Source organism: Poecile atricapillus, chromosome 7, assembly GCF_030490865.1.
Source record: "Poecile atricapillus isolate bPoeAtr1 chromosome 7, bPoeAtr1.hap1, whole genome shotgun sequence".
Classification (NCBI taxonomy): Eukaryota; Metazoa; Chordata; class Aves; order Passeriformes; family Paridae; genus Poecile; species Poecile atricapillus.
This window is the reverse complement of record NC_081255.1, coordinates 13,044,801-13,070,118: the sequence shown is the minus strand read 5'-3', so window position 1 is coordinate 13,070,118 and position 25,318 is coordinate 13,044,801. Positions and strand designations below refer to the sequence as shown.

Sequence of the window (25,318 nt, the reverse complement as noted above, 5' to 3'; positions counted from 1 at the left end):
CTGAAACATATTTTCAGATCAGTTGCCTTCATTTTTTATATTGAATATTATGCATATAATGCAATTAAAAACTGTTATCTATCAGACCATGAAAAAAACCACATCAGCACACTCCAGCCAAATAAGGAAACAAAGGTTTATTAGAAACTGGTAGTTTTATAGAGCTAGAAAGGTAAACATACATTTAAGAGACAAAGAATACACAATTGAATACAGTCATCATCAAGGCACATAATGAAAAATTAAATCTGAAACACCTCATCTTTTCAACATTTGAAAAAGTCACTATAACTTCAATACTCATGATGGCACTTGCACACTATAAACAAAATGGAACAAGTCTGGAAGATAGAAATGCTAAAGTCATCTTTACATCACACAAACAATACATTTGCTCATTGGTCACAGTCAAACAAAATTACCAGCAACTGATCTCACAAATCCCACAAAGGTACAAAGATATTGGCAAAACCAAGAAAAACTCAGATCAGAAAGGCATTATACATATAAATGATTTGGACAGAATGACTTTTCTTTTTTTTTTTAAAGTGCAAAGTCCAACGTTTCCTTAAAGAGAAGGCCAAAATACAGCTAGAGCTGCCATTTTCTGAAATGTGATAAAAAATGTTATAATACAGATTTTATGGAATGGCTATGTATCAGTTTATGGAGAATAAACACCAGCCATGGAAGCACTGAACACAAATTTACATGTGATTGCTGTTTGAAAAACATGGCCCAAAGCATATGTAGAACAAGGGAAATTCAGGCAGTTATTTTAGCTTGCTTGCTTATTTGTCTGCTTTAAAAAAAAACCAAAAAAACAAAAACAAACCCCACAAACAAAAACAAAACCCCAAACAAACCAAAAAGCACAAAAAATCATGCACCCTTCATACCTGCCCAAAAATAGAAAGAGTTTTAAAAAAAGACCATTAATGACCTTAACAGAATAAAGTTCTTCCTTCAGTAATCCAATTTCAAAAAGTGGTCCAAGAGAAGTTGCTTTTAGAAGGTCAAGGTGTGTATAATATTGAATTTTCCAAGATTAAGATACTGCACATTACAGAAAACAGAAAAAGCCTAACAAACAAGTCTGGTAATAATTGGTAATCTATTTCAGTGTTCAGACCTGAAGGCAACAGTGTGTCCCTCCACACACACCACAAAAAAACAAAACCCAGGAAGTCACTTTGGAAGAACTTGTACATGGAAATACCTAACTTTCTGCACTGAGGAAGGGCTGCTTTGTTTTCTGAGGAGGAGCTGTTTCTCAAGAACTAACAGATCTGTGTGCACGCTTTGCATGCTACATTAACATCAATCTGATGGGCACCTGCAGTCAGCACTGCCACTTGGTCACCCAGATAAAACACTTCAGGATTTTATTATCCCAATTTCACACCCACAGCCAGTGTGCACAGAAGACTGATCTCACATGACAAAACTGAAAAAAACCTTTGCATAATAATGCAATCCTCTACTGGCTAAAAGCACATAGTGGATGTAGCCCTCTGAATAAGGGAAAGAATGGAGAGACCAAAATGGGAAGCATTCCTGTACCCAAGGCAACTGTGAACAGCTCTGCCATTGGCTGTACTACAATTACTACCAGCTTCATACTGGGTCCTCCATCCTGTTTTTAAATAGCAACTTGCACTTGTATGGAATGGATCTAATATCCAAGCTTTTTCTGTTCCTTTGTAATATGAGCCTATAAAACATACAGGTGTAACCCAGATTTTGCCATGGTTAATGGTGCTGACATGAACAAGTGCAATGAAAAGCAGGTCCAGTGAAGCAAGTCATCAAAATTGCTGATTGTATTACAAAAATACCGTGTAAATCCATTTGAGGTATTCTGATACTGCAGAACAGCAGTTTCTCAGGCTCTTTAAATAATGAAAAATAAAAAAGAAGACAAAGGTGATGGGCTACATTTTAATGTGTTATTCCATCATTGTGTGTATCCAAGATCCTATTTCCTGTGAACTTAACATTCAGTCTTCAAAAATTACAAAAGTGCTCACTTCTAGGCATGCAAAATGTCACTTGTGAATTGCTTGAGTATAGGCAGTGAGACAAAACAAAAAGTCACTTTCATATATTCAGTATCAAGACAGTATAAACTTCTCCTACCTTTGGTTTGATCCAAGACAAATACACATTTAGAAAGGACAAATTAAAAAAAATCCAATGAGTAAAATATGCATGATTTCCTAAAAATAAAAACATACTGCTGATTTAAAGACAGTTTCTTGATTTTTTTTTTCAATTCTGTGACATTTTAAAGTGCAATATAGGTATCTGTTTAGAAATGATGAACTAAAATTTAAGAAAGTTTCTTCCCATTTAAGGGCCAATGTGGAAATTGCAGCATCTCTCTATAAAGATCTGTCTCTAATTGTGAGAGCAGATTACTTGAGAAAACATTATTGTTCTGGTGTTTCCAACAGTATCAGAAGTATCTCACCTTCTTCCTTCATTTCATGCTATTCCCAAATTCTGTTTCATTTTTTCATATACAACATAGCTGATGCTGACAGCTGGAAGCACTTTCATAAAATTAGGGGCTATGCCCCTATAAAGTCCTCGGAGTCCCTCTGTAGCAACAATTCTTTGGAAGAGATCAACCATGTTTAGCTGTGGAGCTCCTTCTACTGAGGCTAGATCAAGAAGATAATGTGTTATAAAACAGTTTTAGTAATATTAAAAATCTTGAGCAAGTTTCGAACACTGGATCACAAGCCTACTATCATAAGGCTATTGAAAAGAGATCTAATTCCAGACATTTGGGAGATATCCATGCATCTAAATCCCACTGGAAAGCATTATCCACTTATGTTCCTTTGGAAATCTAGGCTCCCATCCCTGAGTCTGTGCAGAAACCTATCAAACAAAAGTCTCAAATATGAAACTATCCTTATGAAATGTGCTACAGAGAAAACACTACTGTCTATGCTCACAGGACAATTCAAGCCCTACCATTTAATCTCTAAAATTTAGAAAACATTCTGAAGTTTAGAAGAGTGCTTCCAGACTATGACAGGGGATGGGTATGGAATGTGGTTCTCAGAATATACAAAGCACCAGTGCTTGAAAGCTTACTTTTTAAACTGAGTATGAAGAACAACAGTGTTGGGAGTAACAGGGAGAAGGAACCAACATTAAGAAGAATTTTCCAGATATGTCCTTAGTTTTTCCAAGTTGTTTGGTTTTTTTATTCCTATGTCTCTGCTAGAGCTATCCCACATGATACAATTTTCATGTGACCATACAGAAGCATTTTTAGTACAAGAGAACTTACCTTGAGCCTGCATGCGTGTTCTGATAAGAGCGAGAGGATAACTGGCTAGCTGCCCACATGTGCTGGAAACGGTGCCACACCCCAACAATACAAAAACACCTGGGTTTGCAGAGCTCGATGCATAGTGTTCTAGCCATGTACTCTTTAAGAGCTGCCAAGGTATAAAATTAAACAGCAAGACAATAGATCTGCATTCAAAAAGGTAAACAAATACTTCTTTATTTATAACAAATCCTAAGGGCTCAATTCTGAAAAGCACTAATTTGACTGGGCCAGTTCTACATGCCTGAAGTGCACAGGCAGACACCTTAGCACACAGGGAGGGACTTCAACCAGACTACAATAGTTAGTACCTAGAAGGGATCCTTAAAAGATCCAGCAGCAGGAAAGTGCCCATGCATCTGTAATAACTTTGGGGAGAGGAGGAGGGAAACAACTCAGCACCCCACAGGGTGCAACAAAAGCTCACACATCTGTGCACATCATCCCATGCAGAAACAAGGATGCAAACTGTAGAAAAGAAATTGCATACAGCTTTGAAAATGTTTGTTCAAGCAATTCTGGTGATTACTAATGCAGTGTCAAAAAAAGATTTGTCTAAACTAGAAGAAAAATTAGCCTGTGGATCTGAGTTATTTAACACACTTTGAAGCAACACATTATCTAAGGTAGATAAAAGACTTTCAATATTGCTGGTGGGTGAAATGGGTGCCAGTTTCTCTGGAAAGGAAAGACAGCAGTGTTTCAAGCTCCTGAGAAAAGCTGTGTCAGCCAGAAAGAATTCTGGTGACATGCACAGACACACAAAGAATTCAGGTTAATATAATCCACTCACAAACCTAACGACAGGCAAAAGAATGTATAAACTATCATAATATGAATATCCTTTTAAAGGCATATATTTCCTATAAAATGGGTATGCTCCAGTCTAACAAGGTTAGGTAAGAATGAAAGTGGTACTGCCAAGGTCAGTATAATCCTCTCATAGCACATTTCCTGCTTGGTAGTCTTGCATGGAAGGGCCCATCTGCCCAGGCACTCCTCACGAGGGGCAAACAGAAACACTGAGGTCTGGTAACATTAGTGGAAAGTCTAATTTGTCTTCTTAAAATTGAAACAGCTGTAACAGTATTACAATAATACAAACATTCTAAAAAATAGTTATGCTTTCTGTTAATTGATTAATGACAACTACATGCATTCAGTGATCTAAACTCACCTCATAAACAGCAAGGTCAATGCCAGCATAAGGAATTATACCCAGAATATTAGGAATATAGCCTTTGTAGAAGGCTTTTGGACCTTCTCTTTTTAAAATCTTCTTAGCACAGTCAAACATCCCAGAATATTGCCCTGTTTTACCCACAGCCAATCTGGTCTTTAAAACCTAAAAGGAAAAAAAAATAGCAGTCTTACTTACATACCTATTTATTAATCTATTTTAGATACACAGTATATCTCTGCTTATTCAATTCTCTAGAACTGCTTTGCACTTTGGTGCTGCAAATCTCCTTTGATTACTAGTAAGGCATTGTTAGGAGCAGGCTTCTTCACATTCTGTCCTTAGTGGAGAGCACCACACATTACTATACACTAGCATACAAATTCTTAGCCTTTTAAAATCACATTTTAGCTTTCTTTTCTTGATTAAAACAGGCAGTTATTTGATCAACTTGAAGGCAACAGTGCAGGCAATATTCAATAGAAGTATTAGCTAAGGCGCAAGTGAGGAACTAACATGCTAGCAGATGATACTTTTGGTCTGAGAACACTAAAGCATATTAAGAAAATAATATTTCAAAAAGTATGACACTTAGAGAGGTAGTTGAGGAATATAAGGATTGTATCTCACTACTGAAACCCAGCACCTGATTAATAATGCAAGTCTGCATTGCATCTTAGGACAAAGAAATTAATAATAGCATCCAAAAGAAACCACAGAGGAAGTTTCCTGAGCAACCATTTGGTCTACTTTAAAGCCTCATAAGACTGCATCTTCCTCAGGAATTTCCTGGCATTTGGATTTTCTCTCTTACTTAGAAAAATCCTAAAAACACTTCTAGGACAGTACCATATCTTTGTGAGGAAGACCAGAAGATACTGTAGAACAATTCCCTTGTCTCCACTGATCAGTGTGATCCAGGCAATCTACATCATGTTTCAGTTCTTCCCTAACTTAACCCGTCTCTGTACTCGGGTCAGCTGGGATTCACCCTCTGTAACAGCAAGGAAGCTCTTTAAAGAGATCATTATCACTTCAGCAATGAAAACAGTTCTATTCCTACTGAAATCCCCACCCATGAAAAAGCTATTTAGATACATTTGACATTACTACAAACTTGATGTTGGTATTGGTTTAGTCCAAGCCCCAACATCAATTCCAAGATCTGCACAAGTGATAAACCTTCTGGGGAACCAGCAGTAAAGAAAATACATCCTGTTTCTGTGAAATGGTGTGTAACACTGACACTGGAGCAGTCAATACATTAACACTAGTTAAACCGCAATGTGCAGTACCAGCTATAGTTATGTCCTACAGGGGAAAGAGCAGCCAATCCACCCAGCCTGAGCTGTAGCTGTTACATCCTTCCCCACACTGTTCTCCTTATCACACACAGCTTCCCATCATAACACTACAGAACTTCAGTTCTGCCCAGACAAGACCATTCCTTGCTTACATACAGCAGGAAAAGGATTTATGCAAATTTATAAAATTACCAACTTAAAAAATGCTTGAATACATACTGAATTTTAAGTGTTCTTGGGTGATCTTTTTTCCTGCACTAGGCTTTATTTAAAAATTGTTTTAAAAATATTATACAGCAAAATATATGGAAAAATTACAAGAATCAGTTAGAACGTAGTATATTCTAAAATGTCTAGCTCTGAAAGGAAGTCCAAAGTAAAAATAAATTAGGATAGCAGACTAGAGAGAAATTTTCACAGTATTTTCAAGAGCAAAATGGGGTTTAATTTTGCAGACTCCAGTGGAAGCATATTCTCTTACCTCCGTGGGATACTTACTTCCATGGGATAAATAGAAGTTTGTGCTGTTGCTCCAGCCAAAGAACCAGACACAAATCTTTCAACAGTGCCCAACTTTCCATCCTCGCTAGTGAGTATCTTCTTATACTGTTAAAACATATAGTATCTTCTTATAGTTAAAACACATGTTTTTAAGGAATGGCAAAAGTTACTATAGAAGACAAGAGTATAGTAAAAAAAAATCTTTTCAAGATGTTCTTAGTTTTTTATGCATTTACAGTTACATCTACTAACCCAAAAAGATTCTCCAGAACACAATAAACATTCCCACATGCAAGAATTCTTTAGATTAAATACCTCAGTCACCCACAGTAGTATCAGGTGTTCTGCAAACAGCCAACTCAAGGGTACCTGCACTAAGAAAGAGGAACCAAATTCCCCTTGCAGATCCAGTTGTAAATCAAAGAATAAAAGATCAATTTCACAGAAGCACTTTGAGCACTGTACAAACTGTGTCATTCCAGGAGTAAAGAATAATGTGCCCAAGGTTACTCTATGGCACCAAAATCTGCTGTTCAGTCTTGCAACATTCGCAAGTTTATTTGATATTTTGTTGCTTTTATCTCCTCCTTGTACAGAGATGTGCTCTATGCTCATTTGGTCTTACTTGAGGCACTAGCAAGCCCCACAGAGCAAAAATAAAGCTCATTTAAATACACCAGGACGGGAGTTCATTTTCCAAAGGAGGATTAGGCCTTAACATGATGCTTAAAGCTGATTCAGAGGTAAATATAACTCTGAAATCCAGGATGAGGGTATCATACATAGCACTGTGATATTTGACTTTAAATGAATCCCCTGTAAGTTCAGCTAGCATAATGTGCGAAGTTTTCGCCTGCTGTCACTTCGAAGCAACAATCTAGATATTAATGCAGTACTCCACACAAAGCCATGCAGAATCAGGGACAGTTTAAAACATGTAACAGATATCATTTATTTGCACTGCTTAATAATGCAACAGTAAAATCTGCCTAACAGTAAGTATTCTATAGACTATTTTAAATCTGAAAGTCACTCAAATTCCTATGAAAAAATCCCCAACCACGATGAGGAGTCTTATATAATACAACAGTGCCAATAATGAACAGTGAGAGTGATTTAGGACTTTATTTAGCATTATTCTCATTCTTGATTTATCATCCTACCTGTTCATAAGCCCAGAACTTAATAGCTGTTTCAGGAGCTATTTTCACAACATTTACACCATTACCCCTCCAAAGGGATCGGACACCACCTTCTTTCAACATTTGCTTAAAACCGCTGGCTATATTCATTTTGTTTGACTTTGAACCATGAACCTAAAAAAAGGCAAAAACAAAGTCACAGTAGAGAACACTGCTCTGATTAGATTATAAAACCCACCAGTATTAAATTGATTAAATATATCAACTAGTGAAACCATTTGCATTGTTGAAAAAATCTAATTTTACTAGCACAAGTACTGTAATATTTTGCTTACATTTTTTTCCCACATGTCTATAAAATACCATTTTTATGAACACAAAAAATGGAAGTTGTCAAAATATAGCCAGACCGCTGCAATTTAAACACTGACCTTGGCCCTCAATTTTTTCCCAATAAATCTCCAAGAACTGAAATGATACACTGGAAACCAAGAAATTCTTGAACATTGCACCTACCTGCATCATGACTTTAAGGCGATCTAAGGGTGCTGTACCTGTTCGAGAGACAGCACCAGCCACTCCTCCTGCCAACAGCTGCTTCCACCACTGCCCCGTCTTTTTCTCTTCCTCCGTGAACTCATCTGGAACAGTCAAACTATCTCCTATATCCAATACCTTTATGAATCCAAAGCAAAGATGTGCAAATAACTATCTCGTTCCATCACCTTTATCCACAGTTCTAATTCCAAATTAATATACTACCTAAGAATGCAAATAAAGTTCTGGTTACAAATAAAAAATATCTCTAATTTACAGTCTATAATTAACCTGCTATGCATTGCTATTCAATGACAAGCAACTTAAGTGACTTCTACATAGATATTGAGCAGTAACACCGCAGACCCACCATTTCAAAGACTGCACCATCATCATTAAAAATTACGACAAATTTCCTCCTTGAATATGGCCCAAGCAAAGACATTCTGTCATGATCAGCAGTCCTTTAAAGTCAGCACTAAAGCTCAAATGCTTATATGTTGCAGCTAACCTTTCACCAGACAGTCTTGTGGGATTAGTTTGGTAATCTCCTAAGGTTGCTAACAAGGGATTTCTCTCACGGTCATTTATTCACACATGTGGGATGTCTCCTTCCCCCACACTCCCCAACATTTTGAAGCAGGGTTTTAACAGCTGATATAGCAGAATATTCTATTTCCGGTAACTGCTGTGCATTATTCCAAAATGAAAAGTTTGACAAATGCCTTATAGATTTTCTTATCATCAGTTATACTCAAAGACACATATAATTACTTTTTTCAGCTACAAAAGTTTGAAATTTCACTATGGGGGGCATGTTTGTATTGCCATTGGATTTGATCAAAAAACAACATTAATATAGGTTTTAATAATGAAAGTAAGACATAACACTATGAAATCTCACGTCACTTTTGTTCTACAGTGTAACCTATAATCAAGATATATGAGAAAAAGTACATTGTAGATAATGCAAATCTGCTATTACACATAAATTAAAGTATAAAAAGAACAAAAATGTAAAATGTATCAATAACTGGTAAGTACTGACCAGAAAGTGTGTTGACTGATAAACCTTTGAACTACAGTCGATTTTAATTGTAGACATTATATCCCTAATTTATGCTGCATTCTCTGTTAGTAGACAGAATATTGTCCTGGTCATTTGGGACAAAAACTGCAGAATGCAGAGTTTAAATACAGCCACTGGACAAAAAGGATAAGCACCAACTATTCTGGATATTGAACAAAGAACAGATTAATTGGAAAATCCTTTCATCTTTCTCACATTAGAGGTTTCAAAGTAAGGTGTCATCAGTTGCTTAACTACATGGAAACATCAAAAGATCAATTAAAACTCCCAAAATATAAATTCAGTGTTCTAAGAGATATTATGCCTATCTACCAGGGTTTAAACTTTGTGTGTACCAAGACCTAAACACAACTAAGGAAAAAAAATATAAATGTGAAGTTTATAACTGAAAGGCCACAGCTACCATAATAATTCTATGCCAATGTAGCTATCTGCTTGGAAGAGTCTGATAGCAGTTATATAATAAAAACAGAATTGTAAGAGCTGTCTGTCAATGCCAGCAAGCCTGAGAGGTCTCACATCTGCTCTTATCTCAAAGACCAGCTGTGCTGCTGTGTAGCTGGATTTTGCCTGCTGTGATAAATGGGTCATAAGCTGACTGCAACACTAAAGATCACAGGAGACTCCCTCAGTTGTTTCTTGGGGGCAACTAATGACATACCATAACAGAAAAAAGAAAAATGCAGATCTTATGTTTAATAATAGTAAGGAGCATTTTATCAAAGCAAAGGTTTTTTCTACTAAGTAAGCTAGGACCAGGGCTATTTGATCTCATAACAGTGCTTCAAGTGCATTCTTCAGCAAACAGGGAGCTAACTCCCTTTTGGCAAGCATTCCTGAACTGAGGTTGTACAGTGTCAAACATTCAAAGCTCTCAGATCTCATAAACTGTTTTTTATTATGGAAATGCTGACTAATCCCTGGAGATAGATATGGATATATATCACTATATTCAAACATATCTAACCTTACTTTATTTCCTCCAATAATACAGGAAGGATATTTAGCAAATAGGATTACTGCTGGTTTACATACTTTATTATCATTCTTAAAAAATCAGTCACTGAGGTGTCAACAGCTCCATTCAATAAAAACTTGAAAAATTTCTCTGCATAGTCGATAACCTGCTGCTATATATTCTGTATGCTTAAATTAAATTCTATGACACAAAAGAGCACAATGTACACAGAAAATCACCACTAAAGACACCAGTGATTTTATGATAATTAAAATGATACTACAGAATCACAAATACTACTTTCAGCATAAGAAACTGTTAAAATGTCTATACAAGTTGTTTCAACAAATCAAATCATACTGCATAGAAAAATATTTAATACTGTGATTATTATTTTTCTGTGAAATATCTCCAAAAGAGGTAAAAGATTCTGTCCTAAGAATTACTGATAATTATTTGCAGAGTTTAGATGAAGTTGTTCGTTCAGAAGGAACTCATCTGACACAATCCTACTTGTAAATGGGAGAACATGAAGTGAAAAGGAAAACCAAACTATACAGATATGCTTGAAATATAACAAGTGTGAAGCTGTTATACTCAATATCACAAATTAACACAGCAGAAATGAACTTAAGAGCTGCACTAGATTAAAAGAGAAGTTGAACTTACAGTTGAATGTTTCCAATATCGAATTATTTCTTCAATGTCTGCAGCGGGATTAAACATAAAATGATCTCTCCACTCATTCCAGTCTACTGTCATTGTCCCATCAGCATCAATACTGAAAAGAAATTCACAAAACTATGTAATGAAATAGTAACACTGGGGTTTTGTTCTGCTTTTTTGTTTTTTCTTCCCCCACCCTCCCCCCCCCTTTTTTTTTAACTTGGGTTATCACATCAATAACAACTGACTTTAAATTCCATATAGTGACTTCAAGGCTGAATCTGCCATGGCCTTTCAGTACTATGCTCCTCGTATCCAAGAGCATCAGTCCTATTCCATTTAAAAACATAATACAATGCTTCTTTTATCAACAACATTTACACAGAAATGAAGTAACATTCTCCTCCCAGGCCCAGATGCTCCCATAGTAACTACCAACACCTTTCAAAGTTATAATTCCATTTATCCCCCTCTCTGAAATAGAAAAATATAAAAATTAACAATACAAGGAAGATTAAGCTGCCTAAAAAAATAATAATTCCTCACCTTTGCAGGATCTTTTCTGCCTGTTTTTCTGAAATGTTTATACCCAATATCTTGAGGGACTGGACAACTTCCGACGCTTCAATTTTTCCTTGAAACATTAAAATAAAGATGATACATATTTAAAATGTGGATCTTAATAAACTTAGCATCTTGGAGCTCATTGTAACAGCTGAATAATCGCAAAGATTATTTAAAAATCAACTTATCGCAGATTATCTGTTTTGATTGTCTACTACAAGGATGAAGCAAATGGGATGCAAATATACAGTTTAGTATAATAGCTAGAAATAGTCAAAAATTTCCTCAGTTGCTCCATCTAGGGAACAAGGAGCCCCAGCTCAGTGTACTTGGAGAAAACAGAATTAAATAAGACCATGAATTTTTTTTCTCACAACTTTTTGTTCCAATTCAGACAATACGAGTTACACTACTTTTAATGAAGTTTCTTCAAACAGTGTTTGAACAAGTAAAATAAGTCAAGGTATACCATCATTGTTTTTGTCCAGGCTCTTAAATGCCAGTTTCATCTTTTTCTCGTGTTCTTTAAGATACTGCATAAATTCTTCAAAATCCAGCTGTCCATCTTGGTTAGTATCCCCAGCTTTAAAAATTTTCTATTGAGAGAAAAATGAATATTTTGTCTAAATTACAGCAGGTCACAAAGCATCATTTTGTTTTCAGAATTTAATACATGCAATATTTGCATAGACAGAGAAAACACTTGTCAGTAAATATATATTTTTATTATTTACATAAAACATTTCTGTGCAGAAATTTTAAGGTTTCTTATCAGCACTGGCAAGTTATACCTACAGGTATCAAATAATTTGTGGAGGAAGAGATGGGGGATAGAAGAAAAACCTGAGAGAGGACGAGTTAAGCCTGTGAGTTTCCTGTCCATGAAATTTGTCAGTAAAATAAGCAGAACCTTTACTATCATCTTAATCAAATGGTCTATTAATTATGAATAATAAAGATAAAAAATACAAATAGCAACTAACTCTTTAAATGCTGACCAAAAATTTACAAAGATCTTACCCCACTGGCACTTCCAGCCCTCAGCGTTTGAGAGAACATAGCTTTCTCCTTCAAACCAAAGCCCTGATTACAATTTTAAACAAACTTGTAACAAATACAAACAGACTTATCTTCCTTTCTTGCATGTGCTTCCTAGGAACTGTCCTGCAGATAGAAACACTTCATGTAAAATTAACTATGCACTGAATGCATGGTAGGCAATTGCCAGGACTGTGGGAAACAAATCTCAAACACAGCCCAGGCAGACACTTCCCGAACAAAGGGCCAGAAAACTTCACCACCTCCATAGGTGAAAATTTGTTAGAAAAGGCCTATTATAGCAGCCCTGCAAGCAGCAGCCTGTAATTGCTGAGGCTTGTGTTCAAGGCAAAGCCCAGGGAAGCTCTGCAGGGTTTAGGAGCTTGGGCTTTATGCCACAGCAAGGGCAGTTCCGGACACGGAGAGCCAAGGCCACAGCCGCTGCCATCACTCCTCACACTGCCACAGCACTGCTGTCTCCTCTGGCAGGATATGCAGGAAGTCAGCAGGGAAATCAACCCAGAACCTTTATGTCTTATCTCCTCCTTTGAACATGGGTCCCTGTGGGTTCCCTCAATGTGCAAAATCCTAGGGAGGCAGCACTCAGTACCAGACAGGAGACCAACCAGAGCATAATCTCCTCACTACAGAATCACAGAATTACTGGGTTGGAAAAGACCTTCACGATCATTGAACCCAACCAATGCCCTAACACCTCAACTAAACTCATGGCACCAAGTGCCACATCCAGTCTGTTTCTAAACACTTCCAGGAATGGTGACTCCACCACCTCCCTGGGCAGACCATTCCAATACTTTATCACCCTTTCTGTAAAAAAACATTTCCTAATATCCAACCTATATTTCCCTTGGTGCAGCTTAAGACTGTGTCCTCTGGTTCTGTCAGCTGCTGCCTGGAGAAAGAGACCATCCCCCACCTGACTACAGCCACCTTTCAGAAAGTTGTAGAGAGTGGTAAGGTCACCTCTGAGTCTGCTTTTCTCCAGGCTAAACAACCCCAGCTCCCTCAGTCGTTCCTCACAGGGTTTGTGTTCCCAGCCCCTCACCAGCCTCGTTGTCCTCTCTGGACGCGCTCAAGCGTCTCAACGTCCTTCCCAAACTGAGGGCCCAGAACTGGACACAGCACTCAGGTGTGGCCTCACCAGTGCTGAATACAGGGGAAGAATGAGCTCCCTGCTCCTGCTGGCCACACTATTCCTGATCCAGGCCAGGATGCCCTTGGTCTTCTTGGCCCTCAGGCCACACTGCTGGCTCATGTCCAGCTGCTGTCACCAGCACCCCCAGGTCCCTTTCTGCCTGGGCACTGTCCAGCCACACCATCCCCAGCCTGTAGCACTGCAGGGGTTGTTGTGGCCAAATCACAGGACTTGGCACTTGGACATATTAAACTTTGTCTTATTGGACTCTGCCCATCCATCCAACCATTCCAGGTCTCTCTGCAGAGCCCTCCTAACCTCCAACAGATCAACACATGCTCCCAGCTTAGTGTCCTCTGCAAATTTACTAATGAAGGACTCAATACCCTCATCCATGTCACCAATAAAAATATTGAACAGCACTGGCCCCATCACAGCCCCCTGAGGGACACCACTGGTCACTGGCCCCCAGCTGGATGCAGCCCCACTCACCACCACTCTCTGGGCCTGGCCATCCAGCCAGTTCCTAACCCAGCACAGAGTGCTCCAGTCCAAGCTGGGACTGCAGCTTTTTCAGGAGTGTGCTGTGGGAGACAGTGTCAGAGGCCTTGCTGAGGTTCAAATAGACAACATCCACAGCCTTCCCTGCATCCACCAGGCGGGTCACCTGGTCATAAAAGGAGATCAGGTTGGTCAGACACACCCTGCCCCTCCTAAACCCATGCTGGCTGGGTCTGCTACCCTGGCCATCCTGTACATGCTGTGTGATGACACTCAGTATAAACTGCTCCATTACCTTACCAGGTACTAAGGTCAGGCTGACTGGCCTGAAATTACCAGGATCCTCCTTCCCACCCTTTTTGTGAGTGGGTGTCACATTGGCCAGCTTCCAGTCATCTGGAACCTCACCAGTGAGCCAGGACTGTTGGTAAATGATGGAGAGCAGCTTCCCAATCTCATCTGCCAGCTCCCTCATCACCCTGGGATGGATCCCATCTGGTCCCATAGATTTATAAATATCCAAGTGGCTCAGGAGTTCTCTGACTGCCTCCCCCTGGATAACAGAGGGACCATTCTGCTCCCTGCCACCATCTACCAACCCAGGAGGACAGTTGTCCTGAGGACAAGCCATCTTCCCACTAAAGACTGAGGCAAAGAAGGTGTTAAGCACCTCTGCCTTCTCCTCATCTGCAGTTACTAAGTTCCCCCCTGCACAGTACTTCAGGTTGTGTAAAGCATATGACAAAAATTCTTCTAAGTATCTTCTATTTAGCAGACTGCCTTGCGCAACTGTAGTTTCTGAATAAAGTAACCCTCAACAAGATTTGAATGGCTGTTCTAATCTGAAAAATCTGGTTTTAATTCTGTTTACTCCTCTTTAATTAGTAGAAGTCCTCAAAAGACCAAAGTCCAACAAGTTCTAGGCTACAGAAACTAAACACAAAGGAAGCAGAAAACTGGTGTATTTGTTGCAGATGTCTGAAAAAGACTGAAGACATCTAAATATATTTATATTGTCACCTTCATCTTTCCTATCCCACTACAAAAAGCAATGTACTTGAAAATTTCATCTCAAAAAACCAAAATTTATAAGATTATCAAGGATTTCTCAGTGAAATGGAGCAAAATTATGTGGTACGACAGTGAAATGAGAAAATTATTTACATCCCATAATACAGCAAGTTGTGCATAATAAAAATCAACACAAGATACCATATATTCAGATAACTGTGATTTGGTATCAGCTTTGAAAAACAGTGTTCTTAGTATAATCCTAAATCCAGCTTAATTGTAATTTCTATTAATAACCTGTCAACACAGATAGATACACTCATCAATTCAGCTTCATGTCTCTGTCAATATGGTTAGTGCTGTTCAGAATTTCCCATTAAAAAGAAAAAAGTTAGTTTACATGTATAGATATTTATGGATACAGTCCTGACCACAACCTTCTAACAAGAAATTAAGAAAGGCTAGTAGATTAATCGTTCAAAAAAAACCCCAAATAAAAGACACACTAAACCCCACCATTAAAAATTACTCCAGTCTGAAGAGTCCCCTCTCAAAAACATTGCAATCTCAAGCCATCTTTTACTCCATGCATGGCACCTCATGCTGCAGGATCCTGTCCTGCTGGGCTCCCACACTCTCCCAAGAGGTGACTTATGCAGCACTTGTAATCACTTTGCATGAGTTCTACTCAACACAAATTGTTACTGCTCCCTATTGCTACCTGAACTACACAAACCAAAATGCAGAACAAGGAAAGTAGTTTTCTGTCTCACAGATAGGACAAAACTTGAACTAAATTATAACTGCAAAACCTCCACTGCTGAGGATGATGGGAGCCAAAGAAAACAGGAACTCCTAGGAAGTTTACAGAACTGGTAATTTCTGTATGTGAAGGGGGGCACCTTTCAGTTAATCTGCCAAAGAAGTGGATTCCATATTGCAACAATGAGAAAATGGTTAGCAGAAACATATTCTCTATTTCCTACTTTTGTTTTGACAGTTATTTTCCAGACTTCAAGCCAGTCTCAGCCACACTCAGTAAAACAGAACAAAAACATATGGCACATGTATTTTTCTCACAGTACAAATCTAAAAGCTTATGCAAGCAAAAGCCTCTTGCTGTCTATGAAATGAACTAATTATGTGGGTGTTAAAGTTTCAGATTAAAATCAGTAATTTGCAAGTTTGTGGAACTAACAGGAACACCAAAAGAAGCTTGTCTTCTACTTGGCAGGCAGAAACTTCCTCCTGGGGGGTTCCATACTCCATGGGCACAGCCAACAGGAAGACACCTCCTGGATTCTGTGAGGAGCCTGGCACACTAAGTCCTAGGTACAAACTGCCCCTTCACAGCATCAAATAATAATTCAAGTTGGAAGGAACCTCTGGAGTCCATTGAACTGAACCCCAGCTCAAAGCATGTCTAATTATATTTAATTAGATCAGGTTGTGTGGGACCACATCCAACTGAGTCTTGGACACCTTTAAGGAAGGAGATTCCACAGCCTCCACAAGCAAACCACTCCATCAATCACTCCCCACTTCAGTTCGACACTGAATCCAACTCTGCTTTTAATTATATTTAGTTCTGCATTTAATATACTACCAGATTTTGTAAAATTACAGCCACTAGTCACTCTGCCAGTTCCTGGGTCACCAGCTTCTCAGCTGGTGGAGAACTGGATGCATTTTAAAATAGGCATGCTTACAATAGAGCAGGAACCAACCAAGATGCCAACACTTGCTTACAAGTCCTGGGAAACAATGTTTGGCATGTCTGCCACATAAAACCTGCCATTTCTTGTTACAGCCTTACTGTGGGATCACCTCACCTTTACAAAGGCCCAGACACAAACGTTTATTTTTCAAGGCACACCATTTCTTTTCTCATTGTCTAAAAACTGTAACCCCAAGCAAGAAGGATAAATCACTGGATAAAATGAAATGGTGACCACATAAAGAATTGTTAATTATTGACAGATATAGGAAGACAGTTTAGATGACACGAGCTAGCAACGTGCAGCCCAGAAAGCCAATTACATCCTGGGCTGCAGAAAAAGAAGTATGACCAGCAGCTCAAGGGAGCTTCCATCCTCTACTCTGCCGTCATGAGACCCCACCTGGAGAACTGATCCAACTCTGGGGTCCTCAGCACAGGAAAGATGATCAGAGGGCAGGAGCACTTCTCCTGTGAGGTGCCTATGAGGAAAGACTGGAGTTTTTCAGACTGAGGAAAAGAAGGCTCCGGGGAGACCTTATTGCAGCCTACTGGTACTTAAAAGGGCTTATAAAAGAGATGGGGACAAACTTTTTAGCAGAGTCTGTAGCAATAGGACATGGAGTAAGTTTTAAATGTAATGAGTGTCAATTTAGAATATATATAAGAAAGAAGTTTTTTACGATGAGGGTGATAAAACACTGGCACAGGTTGCACAGAGCCTGGCAGATGCTCCACCCCTGGGAACATTTGAGGTGAGACTGGGTGGGGTTGTGAGCAACCTGATATAGTTGAAGATGCCCCTGCTTATTGCAGGGGAATTGGACTACAAGACCTTTTAAAAGTCACTACCAATCCAAACAATGCTATGATTCTGTGATCTTACTTTTTAATGCCACAGGACTGCACACAGACTAAAATGCTCCTGTGCTGACCTATTTGGTCACAACACTGTCACCTTTGTCTTTTCTCCTCTTTTTTTTCTTCATAATTCTACTCTTTTTGTTAATACAGCTACTTTCAAAGTCCTGCACAACCAGTCAACACCAATGCAAGAGGCCACAAGCAGACTGAAACACTAAAGGTATTTTTTAAAAAAATTCTCCATTATATAAATCATGTTGATGTGTTGAATTCCTACTCTGTCAGAAGACCTCTGTATTTGGTGTGGAAATATAAGTCAGTCAGCAGGTCTGTTGAAAAAAAAAAAGAATTACAGGCAGGCTTTATATACACATCAAAAACTCCCTACCATTCTCTGTGAGTGTTCTGATGAATTATTAGATTGCTCTGTGCCAAAGTTATGGACTTTAACACATTCATGGCTACAATGTAAAGACAAAGAATGCAATGCACTAGAAATCTTGATGCATTTATGTGGACTTTTCTTTTAAATACACAGTCTAATTTTTACATTATTTATTATCATTATTTGTGTATTGTGCATGAGCCTTCCCACTCTGTTTACAAAACTGAACTGTGCATGAAAGGTGGGGCAGCTGAGTACAAAGGATTACCAATCTATTAATTAGCTTGTTATTTCAACTAATTAATATAATGTAAAGAATATTTAAAAGGAAGTGATTCATCAAGAAGTTACTGGCTTCCTATCATGCTATCTACAAGACACGAACAGAAAACACCACTTCAAGATACATCACTGGTGCAAGTAGCAATTATGTGTTCTGCAATCTGCTACCACAGTTCCAAAGGGCACACATACAAATGCGGCATACAAAGAACTCCATTATCACAGTAAGAATATCATCATGTCTTTAGACATTCACACATTACACATTTGCTTTTAAAATCAGAGGTACTATATATAAAACAAATTACAATTTTCCCCACCCCTTTTTCAATTCTTTCCCTCTAAGGCATTTTTTTAGCCATTCACATAGCTCTGCAGTCTACAGTTTTAAGTTACTCAACTGTAATATTATTGGATGCCAAATTCAGTCACAGCTGAAGTATACACAACACTTCTCCCTTTACTGGACACATAGCGGACAACAGTCCTTTTCCTATTTATATCTGCTAAGACTACACAAATTTATGCAGACTATGATAATCCAAAAAACACTAGCAAAAATTATTAAAGTCAGCCTTGTCAAACTACATCAGTTGGGAGATAAAAAGGGAAAGGGCCTGAGGATGTGTTCACACAGCATTATAGCCCAGTGAGTCCACATAACACATGAACTAGACTGACACTTCACCTCCAGAAATCCAACACAACACTGAGTAAAACAGGAATTTGCACTGCCTCTGAAGGCCTCCCAGCTTGTCCAAATTCAGCATTCACATTTACTCTCTTGCCTCCCAAAGGATACCAACATGTAAACAGTTGTTTACCAGGCCCTGTAAACCTGCTACAGAGATTAGGAGCCCCCCACTCCAGCACAGCAGACTTGCACCCTTGACAGCAGCAGATGTTGCTATCAGCTGCAGAGCTTCTCCTTCCTGTTCCCTGTCCTAAGCACCACCCTTCCCTGCAACAGGGCGGCACTAGCAGAGATCTTCTCCCTGGTCCATTTCAGCTAACTCAATCTCTAGAAAACGAGACAAAAAAGGACAAGATGCAAGTATGCGTATGCTCTCCCAAAATGCTGTGCAGAGGCTGCTCCTTCAGGACCTGGATAAATTCTCTCAACTCATAGCTATGAATTAAATTTCAAGAATCTGAAACAGCATACATGGAAGATGCAAACTATCCCTTGAACTTTCATTCAGCATTCTTTGCAAGTTACACTGGTATTTTTGACTTTGAGCATACTTGGTAGACTAAGCTTTCCCGTTAAACAGGACCACTCTGCCACAGTGGCATCCTGATGATAGTCACCTCAAAGGATTTAAGTTTCCCTTGTTTGTTCACCTGGGACACACTGCTGTCTCAAGACAGGGATTTGGCAAAGCATTTCAACACAGCGGTTAAGAGATATCTCAGATGTAAGGCTTCCCATATTTGGGAATTCTTGGCATTCTTGCACTTTGCAGCAAAAGGAGGAAGAATTAATCATTCACTGTACCCTGTCACTATTCAGGAAAAAAAGCTATCAAGTTAGCATTAAAAAATAATTCATTTCATCTCCTTGCATGTTTAAAGTGTTAGGAAAACAAACTTCAGATTCATCTTGCTCTTTCATATGAAAACTGAAGACTACAGCACATACAAATTAAAAGCTTCTGAAGCTGTACACACAGAAATGAAAAAATTATTTACATGTTTGCTTACAATGAAAGCAAAGTAAATTGAATACATTTGATTTCAAAGTTACAAATTGAATACATTACTGAAGATATTTGCAATATTTCACAATTACGTAACCATGGCCAGTCATAATTATCACATCTATTATGACCTGAAAAGGGAAGTTGAAAGAAACTAAATGGTTCCAGTTTTCTACAATCACATGACATTACATCTGTTTTGATAAAAAGTTGAAGATGCCAGACTACTTTAAATCTATAATACCAGGTTTTGAGCAAACTCTTAAGGGGAGATAAAGCTTCAATGCCTATAAAGAACAACTCAGAGACAGGGAAGTGCTGAAGCTTTTAAGACTGTAAATCTGTATATCAGGTATGATAAATTCTAAGAGTAGATAGAGTGTGATATAAGATGCCCATGTATCTTCCTCAAAGTTTCCAAAGTAATCACTGTTTCTTCTGTTTCTAGCCAAGCTAGAAATGATGGACACTTCAGTTACCTTGATCTACTACCCTTCTAATTTTGTCACATAGGGGACATTATCAAAATTAAAATAAGTGCAAAAATCTTAATAAAGCAGTGAAGAAATATTTAATGACATATTTAGCTCAGTCACTAAACAAGTGTGTGCTTTCTGGACTAAGAACTGCAATGGAAAGTTCAAGTCTCTGAAGCACTATCTAGCTGCAGTTTTCAGAGGCCAGAGAAAAGCACAGAGGGTAACAATACACATTGGGCTGTTCTCACCCATCCTCATGCTGAGACACAGCAGTGGAACACAGCACAGGGTCCTGCCTCACTTAACAGAATTCTGAATTTCCTGTGGTTTAAATGCAGAAACATATTTCAAGCGTTCTGAGTATTTTTAGACTTAATTGGATTCAAATTTTCAGAAACAGTCAATTACTCTAAACAGATGATAGTCTGATTGCTATGAATTTAGTCTCACTAGGCCCTATCTCCACCACACAGAGCTGTCTCTTCACACTGTTTCTTTAGCCAAAAGAGCTTTAATGTGGCCAAAGACTTATGTCAAAATGTTACAGAGAGTTAGTCCAAATAAGATCATTAGAATGGTTCCAGAAGGTAGTTACTCATTTCAGTAACATCTTCCTACTCCTAGCTCCAGAACTCAATGTATAAATAGTACCTGAATTTCAATACTTGGCTGTTCCTACCGCAAACTAAAGCTTGAAATATGGGGTTCACCTCCTACGGATTTACTGTAAGGACTGATTGCAGCAGAAGAAAAGGATGAACAAAAATAGTACTTCATCCAACTACTCACACCATTTATGGTGCTCCCGCCTACAAGACTCACGGCATTCTGAAGACACAGCATGAGATCATTCGTGATCTGATCCTAGCATCTAGTTTGTGTCTCTGCTTATCAAAGTCACCATATAATAACTGTTAATATTGCTTGTAGAGCAACATTTGGTAGTTACCACCCTGAATTCCTCCTTCACAGATAATGGCACATTATGTCAGGAATCTTCTGGAAAGCTGTGCAATGTAAGCCATTCCTGGAAGGTAATATATGACAATATAAAATAGGAGTCACACTGGAAGCCTCCAAATTTTCCAGTCATTTACTTCTGTCTGTCAGATACTGCCACAAGGCAGGTCAAATAGAACACAGTCAGGAGCTTCTGTCAGGTTGAGCTGTGATGTCTTGCTATGGGTGAAAATTTATTCTTCCTCAGAGGGAGCTGCAAGCCATCTCCAAAGCTTACCACACAGGTTCACAGCTGATGGAAGGTGCATACCTGTATGGTCTATTACTCAAATGGATAGTAGCTTTGTCTCTTTTTAAAAAATGCATAGTCCTTCTAGAGAGGAACTGCACTTAAAGACAGAAGAGCAAAACAGTACTAGCAGCACAAACACTAATTTATACTGTGAAGGTGGTACAACATTGGATCAACCAAGAGACTTTGCAGTGAAACCCAGGAACACTCAAATAGTCCCTTTTGCACAAGTTAGCCAGAAAGCAGCTGTGCAGCTCAGAAGAACAATGACCAACACTCCCAGGTATATGGATTTAATCCCATGTGTTGGAAGCCAGCCCTGCAAGAGATTTTTGGAAACCTAACACAGACCAGCATCAACATAATGAGGCTTGAGTCTCTGATACACCACGAGGCACCAAATCTACTCTAGGATATCCCGAGCTCTGCCCGTGCCATCGTGCCACTGTGCTGGTAGGGCTGAGCAGTTCAGTAGATAACACTTTGCCCCAGCACATAATATTTGAATGTCTCAACTCCCTTACTCATTAGTTATTAGTAATTATAAGACTACTTCTGCCTCTCCAAATCTGATGATTCAGTATCTGACTTCATTTATAAAATACCTTTTTACCAAGCAGTAAGAAAAATGAATTCAACATCACTTTAGAGCTTGAAGTGGGAGAAGGCAGCTTTGAGCTGCAAGAAAGTACAGGAAGCAGATTAGCCACATGAAGGCAGGAAAGAAGCAGAAGGCAAGACTTACTGAGGCTCTCGAATTACAAGAAGTCTAGTTATTAACAGGTACACAGCACTACTCTAGTTTCTGGCTCCAACTGTGCCCAACATAGTATAAAACAGTTTACACACAGAAGTTTCCCTGCACTCCAACAATTCTTCCACCCCTCCCAAATGAGCTGATGACTCATGGGTTATATTTTTTATCTGTGTGTCTTTAATAACTAAGGCAGCAGTTCCTGCTCTCTTACATGCACGTATGTCTAGCTTATGTCAATCTTTTTCATGGGTATCCCTTTCAGTTTATCCTGAAGCAACTGAGAATAATCTGACACTTACTCAGATGTGCACCATTAATGAAGATCACTGATTTTGAGAAAGAACTTGAACTTCAATTCTAAGTTGCTCAAATCTTCAGCAGCATACCAGAGCTTTCAGTGAATTATGTGGGAAGACCACCTTTGTTAAACACCACAAAATTAGCTGGTCACCTGTTTCCCCCTTTCAGTATAAGTAAAACCCCCAAATTGTTACAGTCGAACTGGTACAACAGGTTTACAATGTGTGAGTGAAGTTCATAGCTAGCACGTTCTGAACAGTGACAACTCTCATGGATAATCAAAAAGGCCAACCTGTCTCTAATTACAAAAACCTAAGAACACAAAATGTGCCTATTGTAAAGTTGATTTTGTCCAGCAGCAATACTGAAGTAAAAATGTGCTTTCATTTATACTCTTGCATAAACACCATTCAACTCAAGAGGCCTGTTGAATACTTTTCTCTAAGTATGGGAGACAGAGAATTAAATATAACAGAAAAAGGCAAAAGAAAGACAAAATTACAAGACCAGAGAGAAAAACTGTCACACAATCAGCATAAGGTCACTGAATTATTGACCCAACACATCTTTTAACAATGGAGTTGAAATTTAAGTTCCTCCTCCCGCACCTCGTTCAGAAAGTATGCCACAGCTAGTACAGGAATGCCATGGAATCATTCTTTAAACTGAAACAAGCAGAATTGTTACAATAGTAGCTCCCCCACACATCTCACCGGTACCTGCTCAGCCCAAATGAACCTAAGTGTGTCTTGTCAGCGCAGACTTGCCTTACTACACAAACCCTTGTGCCTATAGAATTGCACATTACAGGATTTTACATGCTGATCCCTGGGGATTACGGGAAGTAATTAGGAAAGAGAAGTTTCTCTTCCAGGTAACAGGTCAGACGTGCTAGTCTAAGTCAGCATCACACGAGAATGCTTGATGACTTAAGTTTTACTGACTTCTCAGGTCACAACACTGATACAAGGGACAAAGGAATGTAATAGTCCACACAGAAGAAGCCACACCACAAAGTTTTCGCACTGTCGGTTTCATGATTTGATGGCCACTGTCACAAGCGTGCATTTTCTAATAAAGGATCTCGGTGTCTGACAACAGTCCATGCCAGGAAGAATAACTTCTATGTCTTTAGCTTAAATAACTAGTTCTGAAACTGCAACCTACGGCTATGCAGGTTTACACTACCTGCTGCCCAAAGCAAACCCTAATTTACTCTGATCTAGATTATTCATGGGTGGAGTGGCGGACAAAAGCCGTAAATTCCCATCCTTTATCATGCTGGAAAAGGAATGTGATATGGAGTATCAGTCAACAATGAGTCAAAGGATGTCAAAAGTGCACACATGATGAATAAATCTGCTTGGCGGAGGAACCGCCGACAGCCGTACGCGCTCGGCACCCTTCGTCTACAACCCGGGGCGTGCCTGTACAACACGGCCCCCGGCGCTGCAACAGCGGCCCGGGCAATGGAAACGCCAGGCCCGAGGCCGCCTCCATCGAGGAGCGGCCCCAATCCGCCGGACGCGGCTCCCGGGCGGGCCGCGCCCCGTCCCTCGGGCTGAGCGGCCGGAGCCGCCTCGCCCTCCCCTCCCCACGGCCGCGGGCCGCCACAGAGCCCGCTCGGCAGCGGCTGCGGGCCCGCGATTACCTCCTCCGCTTCCTTCCCCAGAGGGATGCCCATAGCCCGGAGGCCCGTCTGCAGCTCGGCAATGTCCACCCTCCCGTCTTCGTTGAGGTCCAGTTTTCGGAAGAGGTTGGCGTACCGGGAGTCGCCATCCCTATTCCCTTCGCAGGCGGCCGCCGGCAGAACGAAGCCTCGCAGGAGCTGGAACATGTCGGGGCCGTGCAGCTCCTACAGACGGACAGTGTCACTCGACTCCCACTAGCTGGGCGCGGACGACACACCGCCCGCGCTGCTGCCTGCGCTCGCAGCTGCCAGGGGAGGGGAGAGAAGGAAAGGGGAGGGCTGGCCCGGAGCCGCCCGGCGGCGAGGAGCGGAGGGAGGGCGGGGAGCGGCGGGGCTCGCTCCGCCCCTGCCCCCCCCCTCCCTCCCTCCCTCCACCCCCGCCGCTGGGCGGGAAGTGCGCGCTGAGGGGAAAGGGCGGCCCGCAGCCCCTGGGGCTCGGCGTAGCGCTCCTGCCCGCACCGACGTGCTTGTACCGGCTCAGCGTTTCCATCACAAGCAGAGAAATACCACTGCAAAAAAGAATTTTAGGTCCCTAAAAGACATAATTTTGATACTTCGAGTATCATTCGAATCCCCCCATTCTACTTGGGCTGTGGGGGGCTCAGTTTGATGTGTATGAAGAGCATCCCAACCCAAGGCCAGTCTGAAAGAGCTTGGCTGCTTGGCCCAACAGAATAAACATTAGAAGAGGAAACGTCTAGAGTTTTTTTCTTCATAATGGCTTCATAAATAAATCAGTGGAGTTAATGGAAAAGTACACAGGTGGTCTAAGAGTAAACATAGAAAATGTCACCAGTCTCTCCATAAGAGAATTGCAGTGGAAAGGAATTTCAGCTGCCACTGGATTGGCAAACTGAATTGCTTTCTTGGTGCATATTCAGCCAGCACACAACCA

The 25,318-nt window shown here is 39.9% G+C and overlaps 1 protein-coding gene across 3 annotated transcripts; it reads right to left on the bottom strand.

Moving 5' to 3' along the window:
• On the bottom strand, nt 1–24,742 carry SLC25A24 (solute carrier family 25 member 24). Of its 3 annotated transcripts, XM_058842752.1 has the most exons (11): nt 24,385–24,510; nt 12,312–12,455; nt 11,761–11,887; nt 11,274–11,361; nt 10,731–10,842; nt 7,993–8,151; nt 7,498–7,650; nt 6,332–6,439; nt 4,527–4,694; nt 3,308–3,458; nt 1–2,666 (listed from the first exon to the last, which is right to left on the bottom strand). In XM_058842752.1, the coding sequence occupies exons 2-11, from the start codon at nt 12,348–12,350 to the stop codon at nt 2,488–2,490; spliced, it is 1,284 nt and encodes a 427-aa protein (XP_058698735.1). In that variant the 5' UTR covers nt 12,351–12,455; nt 24,385–24,510; the 3' UTR covers nt 1–2,487. The 3 variants fall into 3 exon arrangements, with proteins under 3 accessions (XP_058698735.1, XP_058698733.1, XP_058698736.1); XM_058842750.1 differs by lacking the exon at nt 12,312–12,455 and having other exon boundaries at nt 24,385–24,742; XM_058842753.1 differs by lacking the exons at nt 12,312–12,455; nt 24,385–24,510 and adding an exon at nt 13,314–13,506 and having other exon boundaries at nt 2–2,666.
• Between the last annotated feature and the right edge of the window lie 576 nt (nt 24,743–25,318).

Bases quoted from the DNA above. Each gene is read 5' to 3' on its own strand.
- SLC25A24 (XM_058842750.1), bottom strand. From the start codon at position 24,570: ATGTTCCAGCTCCTGCGAGGCTTCGTTCTGCCGGCGGCCGCCTGCGAA. The intron at 11,888-24,384 runs GTAATCGCGGGC...TTCTCTCAATAG, and splicing joins TGGGGAAGGAAGCGGAGGAG to AAAATTTTTAAAGCTGGGGA. The intron at 4,695-6,331 runs GTAAGTATCCCA...TTTTCCTTTTAG, and splicing joins CTTCTATTTATCCCATGGAA to GTTTTAAAGACCAGATTGGC.